At 33.4% G+C, this 12130-nt stretch overlaps 1 protein-coding gene across 1 annotated transcript; it reads left to right on the top strand.

Moving 5' to 3' along the window:
- Positions 1 to 12028, top strand: LOC130657745 (hapless 2-like). The gene is made up of 15 exons (XM_057460753.1): positions 1 to 647; positions 2691 to 2831; positions 3359 to 3568; positions 3647 to 3834; positions 4459 to 4627; positions 5648 to 5770; positions 6779 to 6924; positions 7003 to 7045; positions 7145 to 7215; positions 7335 to 7679; positions 7855 to 7966; positions 8119 to 8254; positions 8845 to 8945; positions 9334 to 9614; positions 10813 to 12028. The coding sequence occupies exons 1-15, from the start codon at positions 465 to 467 to the stop codon at positions 11651 to 11653; spliced, it is 3090 nt and encodes a 1029-aa protein (XP_057316736.1). The 5' UTR covers positions 1 to 464; the 3' UTR covers positions 11654 to 12028.
- Positions 12029 to 12130: the final 102 nt, after the last annotated feature.

Genomic DNA, 12130 nt, shown 5'->3' with positions numbered 1-12130 from the left:
AGACTTTTATACTTTAAAGTAACACTTGTCTAAATTATCCTAACAATTATCTGCTTGCTTGTAATAAATTTATACTTTTTTCCAATCTGCATTTCAAAACAGGTATGTTAAAACTTATAAAGTAAATGAATTGTTGTTTCTAACGCGAGACTATCAGCGTTTTTATGATCTCTTACGATGAGCATGATCATAACGATAGGTGTATACATAATCTGCTATATAATATTTTATATCACTAATAAATTGACGCTCACGATAGTATTGTGGACTCTGTGTGTCATGCACTATACACAATCACAATGTGGTACTATACATAAACAATTAACAGCATTGTTTATGTAGGTAAGTCCTTGTATTTTACTTGTTATTGCAAACTTAGTGGCCCAAAAAAGATTAAGAATATAAAGTTATATATTTCTTTTAGTAAACCAAAAGTTATATTTTACTATTTCTTTGTTTACAAGATGTTCCTTAGTGCTATAAGTATTTGTCTTGTGAGCTCAGCAGTTGGTTTGTTACTTTCAAAGAGTAGTGTTCAGATCTGTGAAAACAGAGGCTTGCATGGTCATGGTGATCCTCAAAATCTTGTTGCTGGAAAGTCTTGCGAAAAGAAACTAATTGTGGTGATGACGGTCAAGAACAATCAGGTTAGAGTTGTACCATTATTATAAATTATTATAAACAATTTTTATACAGGATATAGATTTTCAATATATACAATATTGCTATTAACAAACGTCCTGTCTTTCATCATCATCATCATCATCATTCTCAGCTTAACATCCGTTTTCCATGCTAGCATGGGTTAGACGGGGTATATTAATGACCCTCTTCCAATCTGATCTAGACTGTGTTAGATCTAAACTCAACTTCCTCTGTATCAAGTCTGTCTTTAAAAATAAAAATCAAAATATAGTAAGGTAAAAATATATATTACATAAGCAAAAAAAATAAAACTAGTTAAAAAGTCTTAAAATTAGCTAAAACTGCCAGATTGTGTGTAAGATTATAGAATAAACAGCAAATGTCTGTTTATGAAACTAACAGGCTACAAATAAAATATCACAACTGAAGTAAAGTCTCCGCAGGAAAAATAAGCACGTTAAATCAAACAGAACACTCTGTACTATCAAATGGAGTATGGGACTATCCGATATAAATCAAATCAAAGGTTAAAAATCTTCAAAACATTTTTCCTAAACAAATTAAAATTTTCAATTTTACGAATATTTAATGGTAGCTCGTTGTATAGTGTAACACCCATTAAAAAGAAACCAGATTTTGCATATTTCAGTTTTGTGAATGGAATTTGTAATTTATAACCATCATTTCTTGTCCCCCTACCATAGGACTGTACTTTGAAGTAATCAATAAAGTTTGCACACGTTTTCCTTTCTAAACATTTTCGCACAAGTAGAATTGATTGTTTCTTCAATACGTTTACAACAGGTGGTTGGCTTGTTCCAGTGACTGTTCCAACTAGATTATCATTGGATTTAAGCTTATTTCTTTGCGTTTGGCTTAAATTTAAGTTTACCATACAGTTGTATGTTATGCTAGGAAGAATCATTCCATTGTAAATCTTTCTTTTTGACGAATCGTCAAGATAACTTTGAAGAGAAGACAACATACGTAATTTGGATACTGAACGCTTGTAGATTTTATCAAAATTAGTAGAGAGTGAAAGTGAACTATCCAATGTAGTTCCCAAGTATTTGTATGTTTCAGTAGCCTGTATCTCAGTGTCATTAAACAACAAGGACATATTTTTACCACAGAATGATAGTTTTTTTGAGGTACCAAAAAGCATACTTTCGGTTTTGCCTTTATTTAAGTTGACTAGCTGGTTGATTTGGAAATATGTTGAAATCAACTTTAAGTCCTCATTTAGCTGGTACTCGATTGTTTCCTTGTTCTTTCCCTCGACATAGACCACAGTGTCATCAGCAAAGTTCAAAGAATGCGTGTTTTTTAAGCATTTCTCAAAGTCATTGAAATAAATCAAGAAAAGAAATGGTCCCAAGATCGAGCCTTAGGGCACTCCACAGGTGATCTTCATACGTTCTGATTTACACTTCTCAACAATACAGTATTGCTTCCTATTGAAAAGGTAGTCAGCGAACCAATTTCGAGCAGAACCTCTGATTCGAACACTTTTCAACTTTTCCAGGAGAAAGTTGTAAGACCTTTGAATTATCAAATTCACCCTAAAAACAAGTTTTTACTGGTCATAATTGAATTTGGTTTTGCTAGATTCCTGGTGTATCTGTTGCATGAAAGCTTTTTACTTTTCCATGCAAGTTTTTATGGTGTTTGAAAGCGTGATGAGCTGTTTGTTAAAATATTAAGAAAGTTCCATGTCTACATGTAAAGATAATTTTATGACATCCCAAAAATTTTCTCCTGTAAAGCCTACAAGGAGTTTTGAGCAAATCACAATTAAGATCAATTACGTAGTTCCACTTCTGTTTAATAAAATCTGTTTAGTTTTCTGATTATACCAATTTTTAAAGAAGTAAAGTGACTTGCACAAGGTTGTTCAGCAAATATGAAAAATTTCATATTCCATTTTGTAACTTATTTGTGGTTGCAAAAAAATTTTAAATTATAGCATAATATTAAGTTTCTTATCAACCGGTTACTCATTGCATGACTAAAAATCAGAATTTTTTTGTTTTTTTTCTATATAGAAAGGTACAGAGAAATTGTATGCTACTGTATCAAGAGTCAGAGATGAAACATCAAATGAGTATGCCAGACTTTATAACCCGTTTATGATCACTTTATCAAAATCACCTGTGCTTATTAATTATCCTTATTTCTACACAGGGGTAAGTACCTAAAATGTTAAACTTTTTGCTTTTGTTGTAAGTTAACTTTTTTTAATAATTTTTTTTGTCGTATTTAAGTGCTTAAAATATGTGTTCATGAAACATTGATTGTCAGAGACTATAAAAGTGTGAATCTATCCTTTCTGCGTGAGAATAGGATTGATATCTTAGGCAGTTGTCTAGTTGTGCGATTGTTGTGCTTGCACGACTATCGTATCTCAAATGGGAGCGTCCAATGAACTGTGACCTCCTTTGCAGGACCCTTGTTGATAGCAGTACCAATAGAAACTGAAAAGGGTCATCCTGGGTAAATAAATAATTTAAATAATAAGCCGCTAATCTAGAATAGATATGCAACATTTGTAGCTAAAGGGAAAAAGATATGATTGGAAAAATATTTTTGCAGGGCATGTTTTTTAATCCACTATGTATTTTGGTTAAATCAAGTCTGTTATTGCTGACAAAATAGTGGTCACTTTCTTGACAAAACATTTTAACATAGGCACTACATTTTACATTTTTTGTAGTTTTCAGTGAACAATCTTCCTTACGAGGAAATAAAGATGATGAAGGGCAATTGGTGGTCTTCAGACAGTTCAAAACAATGTTATGATCAATGGCAAGCAGAAGAAAAAGATGAACTGAGACCAATATGTGGGTACCAGTACACAACAAAGAAAGTAGTGCAACCAGATGGATCATACAAAGAGGTGAAAAACAGAATTTGGGATAGTCAGGCAAGCTCTTTTTTGATGACTTTTTTATTTTGTGGCAGTAAAGAAAGTGAGTAATAAAATAAATTTACTGCTTTTTAGGGCTTTTGCTGTAAGTGTTCTTCTGATGAAAAAAATGCAAACACGTTCGAAGAAGCAAAAAATTACAAACGGTCCGGTTTAAATTGTAAATTTTTTACAAAGGCTTCCCAAGCTTCTGGGCATTGCATGAAGATGGATAAACTGTGGTATATTTTGTATTCCTCTTTTATATCTAGCTTGCTATTTTGACCTCTAAATCATTAAATATTCTTTAATAACAGACATTTTTGCATACAAACATTTTGTGAATCGATTTCTTACTGCAAAATTAAATTCTCAAGGAAAACCTTTTTGTGATTTGAAAAATCTTTGTTGGTAAAAAACTAATTTACCATTGATTTCAATGGAGGTCTTTACTTAGGGTTAAATTGATACTAAACCAATTTTGCAAGTAAAAAATTGTTTAAGTTGAAGTGGTATTGTGATTCTGGATTCCGAAAATAAATTCCTGCGTCAGCATTTGGGAAAACCATTATGATGCAAAAATTCTGACATTGAAGTACATCATGTTAAACTTTTGGACACAAATTATTACTTTATTATTTTGTGAACAATTATATTCTCATTCACTCTGGGGAAAATTAAATATTGATGAAATTAAAAAACGTTTTATTGAAACGTAGTGGCATGTGGCCTTGTGGTTATGGAGTTCACTTTGCAATCACAAGATCCCTGGTTCGGTCCCCAGCGCAGGCATGTTTAGCAAGTGTCTTCACCACAGCTGCGGGTCAACCCATGCCATGTAAGGGAAATTGGGTAGGCAATGCTAAAATATTGGGAATAATATAATAATAATAACATCATTATCTTAGGTACACAGTGCATTCGTTTACAGAATCGTATCGAGATTTTACAATCCACATTCGAGCTTTCGATCAAATCGAGAAAGTAGTGAATGACAAAACAGTAGTAGATTTTGTGAATGGTGGAGAGATAATTCTCTCTCCTTCTCAAAAGAGCGGAGTTGGAAAGTATCAGAGGGTTAGTGAAGTTTAATCAAGTAGTTAGTTAGAGTCAGACTGAAAATAGAAAGGATACCTGTCTCTCTTCCCTGCTCTCGCTATTGCCCTGAATTTTTTTTATGCTCTCGCATTCCTTCTCCCATCAAAAATATCAAAAAAGGAAAAATGATGAGCTTAGTTCACTAGACTAGACCGAAAAAAGAGTTACACTAAAAGTTGAAAATCATTGTTCATTCTCAGGTAGACAGGGAGTTTAAGTAGAATCAATCGTCAGAATAAATCTATATATGTTTCATAAAATATGAATGACCATGTTTAGTGACGTCATTTTAGCCTCAGATTTAAGGGGCGATATTTTAATTTCAGCTTTTAGTTGTTAGAAGTAATATTCAAATCTTAACTTGCTGTTTGTTTCTCTTTTGTTATTTATCAGAAAAAAGGATTTTTATTATTAAAAAAAAACGATTTTGTAGCTTGTTTGTTAAGTTTTCCTTTGCTAAACCTTTGAACTTTTTAACCTGGTCAGTTATGTGATTGCTTAGTTTTCGAGCCAAATCTCAGCTTCAGCCTTTAGCAACTTGGTTGCTTATACGTTATAAAAAGCGATTAGTTAGGTTTTAAGCCCCACTCGATTCATCATCTTTGCAGCACTTGGGAAAATAACAGGTTTTCTTATACCAAAATATCTCACATATGCACCGTTGTTCATCTATATTATAATGCCCGTATACGTCTGTCTGTTTGTCTGTCTGTTTGTCTGTCTGTCTGTCTGTCTGTCTGTCTGTCTGTCTGTCTGTCTGTCTGTCTGTCTGTCTGTCTGTCTGTCTGTCTGTCTGTCTGTCTGTCACGCAAATGGTAGCTTAGCTGCGCAATAGCGAGAAGCACGCAATGCGGTATAAAAAGGACGGGTGAACCCGTGGATTTTCTACGGGGTAACGACTAGTATAGTAAGGATTACTCTAACGGTATTTTGAAAAATCTAAACTTTCACAGTTTGAAATTTCTGTGTTTATAATAAAATGTTGTCAATTATTTTCAGATTATCGCTCATTATGTAGGGGATTTTGCTCCTGTTAAATCATACCCAGTGCTAACTGAGAGATACCTCTTAATACCAAGAGCTGCACGAGATATTGATGCTGAACAACATCCGCAAATGAAGGTAATTCTAGTTGTTTTTTTAATTATATTGATGTATAGATCAATGTATATATCTGATTTCATGGTGCTCTTTTTTTAATGTTGTTATTTTCACCCTTTTTACTTTTTTGTTGATTTGACCAAATTGAAATTATGTACACGCAAGATATTATTCAAGATACCATTCGCCAAAACTAAAACCCCCCCAAAAAAACAAAATATGCCAAGAATTTGTGTTATTTTTAAAAAGGAGTGCAATTTTGCTCATGCGGAGGAAAAAATGGAACGGTATCACCAAAAATCATATACATTTTTAAAAGTGTATTTGTGTGAACGTTTAACTAAAAAAGGACTTTTCATTTATTTCCCCTTGCTTATATTTCAAATACGGTCGTTATAAAAAGTGCTATTTACAAAATGCTCCGGTTGCTTGACATCATGTGATGAGACAAATATTTGTAATCACGTGAACACCGCCACGTATGTTTGCTGATGGTAACATTTCTACCTTATTGCATGAAAATTTCGCGGCTAGAGGGAATATGCGAAATTCGCGGCATTTTAATTTTGCAGTTTGAAGAAGATTTGATATTTCAAAGACCGTTTAGTTAATTTTTGCGCATTTTACCTTCGCGTTCAAGCAAAAAATGCTTTTTAAATAGGACCAGACCGCAAAACCGCAGAATTTTCATTATAATATTCAACACATTGCAGTACAAATCGCAACATTTCGGGTGTTCATAAAATGTGAAACATTGTCAAAAATATGTTTCTTCATCGTATAAAAATCACGATTTATCGATGTATCTTGTTACGGTAACAAAATAGTATAACTGGCGGAACAAAATAGACTATCGCATAAAAAATTATCTCTTGTTCTCGTGGATTCGTTGCATTAAATATCAGTTTTATTCAGATATGAGCAAGAGAATGCTTGATTTAAATCTTGACATTTTTTTCTCCATCCCTTCACCTAGATTCTTAATTATGTATTGGATATCTTTAGAGTACTCGTGAACGTTATTTTTAGGATGGTCCGTCGAAATATTTGATTCTTCCGATGAGTTATGTTGATCTGAGGGGCGGCGCATGCAACAAAGTGGGCGTATCCTACAGTTCTTTTAAAAATCAAGCGCATTCTGGTGAAGGGTTTGGTTGTCAACAACAGAAAGGATAGTAAGTTGATATGAGATATAACATTTTTTATGATGCACTCTAAAACAAGTTTTACATTTTAATTTTTTATTTTTTCAGCTGTTTGATGAATCAACCGCATCATTTCTTCCAAGAAGACCTGGTGAATTTTTTTGCAGATTTTTCACTTAATTTTTTTGTTGAAAAATATGTTTTTTACTGATTTATTCATTTTTTTGTACCGTGTTTTTTTTTTAATAAGCCACGTGGTGTTCTTTGCAAATTTCAAATTTTAAGTGCGGGGGGCGTGATCTATTTCAATAGTGGACGAGAGTGAAAAAAAGTTTTTTATTAAGGGAGAAATTAATTGTAATCATAATCCGAAGTAAACAACCCTCAACCCCCCCCCCCCCCCCCAAATACTTCTAGAGAGCAAAAAATTGACCACTCCCCTATAATTATGATCTTACTTTCCGTGAGCCAAAAATAATTCTGAGGCTGTTACAAGCAAGTAGATCTCTCTCCTATTGCGAAGATTATTTATCTTGCATCTTATCTCAAATTATCATTTGCACAATCGTTTTTATCACAATATTTTTCTTGTTTAAGGATCGGTTAAACAAAGACGAGACCCCGCAATGGTTTCCCTCTCGGTATGGTAAACTTGTTGGTGTACGGAAGCCAGTTGGAAAAGAGGCTGATGATAATTTTCTATTATCTTTCGAATCAGAAGAGGACCATGTGAGTTTGGTTACGCTGCAAATCAGCGCTGATGACGTCATCCTTATCGTTAATAGGTAGTCTAGTATTGTGTATTTTGCAGAACATAGGTAGTCAAGTATTGTAATAGTATTGTAATAGGTATTCTAGTATTGTGTATTTTGCAGAACAAAGGAAAACCTTCCTGTTTTTGATTATATAAAAAAATAGAAATATGTGAGAAATAAGTTTTAAGTTTCAACTGATTTTTAGGGCAACCGGTGAAATTGTCCGGGCTGCAGTTCGAGATTTCGAAGCTCTGTCATTGAATGGTAAATTGCACGTAGAAGTGAGGAACACAGGCTATGTCACTGCTGATTTTTATGTAAGTTTGCATTATAATGTGTTAATAACAAACAGGGCTTCTACGCCTCCTAAAAATCATTAAAAGCTGAATGCGCTACCACTACACTATCTCCGCCTAATAATTTAGGTCATCCGGGCAGCACTGTTTTAACTTGTTTTTTACTACTTCAGGTCAGTATCCCTGTGTGTTCAGAAGGTATACATGAGGTCCAAGAAAAAGGAGCATCAGTGGATCCTCAGATGACAAAATCCTTCACTTTCTCACTTAAAACACATAAAAGCGAAGGAACCTTATACTCTTGTATAGGTACGTGTGTCCACTACTAAGTTTTAGTTTTCATGGAAAAAGTTGTCGTGGTCGTAAAGCAAATTCTCTTTATATTTAGTATTATTGTTTCGCCTTGTAAGTATCTTTTGTTTTGAGAATTTCCCTTTGCATCTGCAGAAAAGTTTTAAATGATAATAAGTTAATAGCGGGCATGGAAAAATACTTTTTAACCAGTTCTCTTTTTGGAATTGAAGTTTTTTGTTTCCCAGATTTCAAATTTCAGTTTTTTGTCTACTGAAATTAGCCTTTCTTTTTTAGCCTAAAAGGTGCCACAATCACAAAATGTAAAATTATCAAAGGTTGCACTTGAAAAGCGATAGAAAAATTACAAAATTTGATATAGTGCACAAATAAATTTTTTTTGCATTAAATACTTTCTTTGCTAAAAATTGGATCACATAATAAAATCCTCTCTACCAGGTTACGTCTAACAACATCTATTATTTATTTTATTTATATAAGTTAGAATTCGCGTTGAGTTAAAATCTCACAAGAAATTGATATCTGTATAAAGCATGCTCAGAAGATAAGATAAGAACAATGTTTATATAATTTGACTTCTTATTCAGTTCAGCTGTTTGATTCCAAAAGAGCACTACTCGCTCAACGCAACATCAGCTTTTCCACCACCACTCCTTGTGTGTGTGAAGAAATGGCGTGCAAATGTGAAGTGAGTATTCTTAATCTATTATTTCAAAATACTGCAAGGATTTTACTTTACCATGCTAAACTCTCGTGTCTACAGACCTTCGTGAAAAGGAAAATTCACATTTTTTTTATCTCAGCAGCATAAATTTTCCTTAATCGGTCGAAAAGGCAAGCATTACCTCTCGCAAAGGTAATCAAGTGCATAGCGAAATTTTTCATACAAAAACTTTACAGGTTTAGGTCTCAATGGTATTCAGAGTCCTTGTCATTGTTGTTGTCATTGTTGTTTTTGTTGTTAGTTTTTGTTGTCATTGTTGTTTTTGTTGTTAGTTTTTGTTGTTGGTGTTGTTGTAGTTGTTGTTGTTGTTATTGTTTTTTTGGGCGCACTTCAGTAAACATATTTTTTTTAGTGTTCAGATGATGGTGGTGTAAAGTGTGTCAAGGATAAGGGAAAAGCTATCGTTCGACCAGGTGTTTTTAAAGTCAAGAAGAAGTCGAGTGGATTCTTTGATACGTTTAAAAACATTTTTAACGGAGTTGATAATATGTTCGCCGGTTTATTTGGCAACTTTTGGCCATACGTTAAAATCATTGTTTTGGGTGTGGTCGGATTAATTGCTGTCTCGCTGTTTATTAACTGCGGAGGAATTAAACTAGTAATGTATCTCATCAAAGGAAAAGCATTTAAATCGTAAGTATGTAAGGTATCATTTAAACCCGTGAAATTAATTTAACAAGAAATTTGCTTAAAAAAAAAGACAATCTATGTTTAGTCAATTAAATTGCAATTGTAACAATTTTATGTTTGCAGGCTATTTGTTCTACGGTTTTAGCCGATAGAACTTTAAAATGGGCTTTTTTTGTCCCCGTTTTTACTATCGAGACTAGTGAAGCACGGAAGGGTTCCAGTCTAGTGTAGCGGCACGTAAATCATTACATTTTGAAAACTACCCTGTTGAACCTTGTTCCTTCAAGGTTGAACGGTACAAAAGGTACAAAAACCTATTATTTTTACAAAATAAAAATTATGAAAAATTTTGAATTATTATTTTATGTTCAGTTGGTTTCGCCAGTTTCTCAAGCTACAACGGTCGTTTGTTAATTCTTTTTTGTGATCTGAAATTTTATAAAGCCAGATTTGTATTTGCTTACAAGGAGTTTCAACAGGCTAAAATTCTTTAAAAAAACCGAAATAAATCAAAAATAGTTGTTTTTATTGATTTTTACGTTTCATTTAGTTTTCAAAAAAGCGGTGTTTACAAACTTTAATTTTTCTGCTTTCATATTTTTCTTTCGTCTTTTGCTGTGTCAGTTAAATAATTAATTCTTAATAACTTGATCACTTTTTTTGCACAATTGGAATACTCTCCAATAGAGGACTGTTATAAATCAGTAATACACCGTAGAACTTCCTGCCGAAACGGTTGGCTTATTTTATTTAAATAAATAGAAAAAAAGGTCTTCACTTCCGCCAAAATGCATGTCTGTTTAAATTAGAGGAAAGCAAACAAAAAATTATTTGATGGCAGCCAAAAAATAAATTTTAAGCGAGAGAAAAAATTTTATAGATCCTTAAAATCTACTAAGATAACTATATTTTGGAAGAATCTCCCTAGCAATGTTTTCACAGTACTTTCATGGTTATATGGGTAAAAATAAGTAGCTTTTGGATGTACTTACCGTATTCATCAAAAATAAAGATCTTTGATTCGAGATACCCAAGAATATTTTACGTACTATAGTAGTAACAGCAACTTAACCTTCGTTTAAACTTCTTTGAACTAAAATAAATATCTGTCATAACCAACAACAATATCTTTTTTGAAATATATCTGTCACTTTAAATTAAAATTTTAAATGTGGTTTTAAAAATTTTGTTTCATTTTTAGAGCAAGAAAAGGGTTTTCTGAAAGGAAAGGAAAATTTAAAAAACGATCCTCAGGGAAAGGTGAGCACGGCGAAGAGGATTTGTATGATGTAATAACTGAGCAATCGAATACACCAACCACAAAAACTAAACAAGGTAAAGGAAAACAAAAACAAAAAGGAGTTCCAAGCAAGAATATTAATAAAAAGGTATCAAGCACGAAACGACAGAAGTCAGTAGATCCACCTTCGTCATTAAGCAACCGAAATCAACAAGAAAATTCAACTAACCTTCCATCCAATTCCACAGTACCTAACGAATTGAGTAAGTCAAGTAAATTAAAAGACATGTCGTCAGCTAAAAGCGGAAAGAGATCACCATCGCCAAAGAGACCACCTCCTCCTACCCAACCCAATAAAAGTTCCGTGCAAGGCAAATCGAAAAATTCTGCGGCGCCGAGAAAGCTTAGCAGATCGCCTACTCCTAGCGAACCTGGTAAAAGTTCCGTGCATGACAAGCTCAATAAATCTACGGCACCGAGAAAGCCTAGTAGGCCTCCTACTCCGACTAAACCTGATAAAAATTTAACCAATGACTCAACAGTTTCTTCGACATCAAACAGACCAAAGCCACCACCTCGAAAGCCCTCAAGATCACCTTCTCCAAATCGAGATAAAATGCAATCGCCTTCAAAATCCCCACCACCAAAGAGACCGAACCCCCCTGCTATTGTTTCCTCTCAACCAAATACAAACCCTGAAAAGAAACAAGTACCCGGTCATAAAAATGTGAAAGGTGGAGCTCCACCATTACGACCGCCTTCGCCACGCCCAGCCAAAACCGATCCACCGAAAAAAACATGAATTACAACATTGAAAACGATGAGGAATCGTGACAAAGCATAGAACTAAGCAGTTACCCTATCAGGGGAAAGTGACTACTTTGAGCCAACATAAATCCGGCTTAAGTTTTTTAGTCATCCTTCAGAAAAGCTTTTTTCCGATTTATCTTACAGTTTATAAAAGAAATCGAAAATTGACTAATATTAGTGAGGTTTGACTAAATTCCTCCTCATTAAGTTTTCTCCGGCTAATATTTTTCCCTGTTAGGGTATAACGTGACACACCTTGAATTAATTTTAACAGTTTTAATTGTAATTAATTTGATGTTGTAAAGTTGAAAAAGAATTGTCTAACTTAAATTTCATCCGTATTGAAAGCATATGAGTAACCACATATTGAAGGGCTAAACGACAATTTTTTTTTTCTACATATTTGCAAGTATAAACTTGTGGCAGTAATGCCTGTGTTTACTTTGTTTTGTTAAAAAAACGAAAATTA

Source organism: Hydractinia symbiolongicarpus, chromosome 9 (assembly GCF_029227915.1).
Source record: "Hydractinia symbiolongicarpus strain clone_291-10 chromosome 9, HSymV2.1, whole genome shotgun sequence".
Classification (NCBI taxonomy): domain Eukaryota; kingdom Metazoa; phylum Cnidaria; class Hydrozoa; order Anthoathecata; family Hydractiniidae; genus Hydractinia; species Hydractinia symbiolongicarpus.
This window is presented reverse-complemented; position numbering and strand designations above follow the sequence as displayed.

What these genes read in the sequence shown, in the direction of transcription:
- LOC130657745 (XM_057460753.1), top strand. Translation starts at nt 465, where the DNA reads ATGTTCCTTAGTGCTATAAGTATTTGTCTTGTGAGCTCAGCAGTTGGT. An exon ending in ATCCTTATTTCTACACAGGG is followed by an intron (nt 2,832 to 3,358) that starts GTAAGTACCTAA and finishes CATTTTTTGTAG; the next exon opens with TTTTCAGTGAACAATCTTCC. An exon ending in GTCATCCTTATCGTTAATAG is followed by an intron (nt 7,680 to 7,854) that starts GTAGTCTAGTAT and finishes ACTGATTTTTAG; the next exon opens with GGCAACCGGTGAAATTGTCC.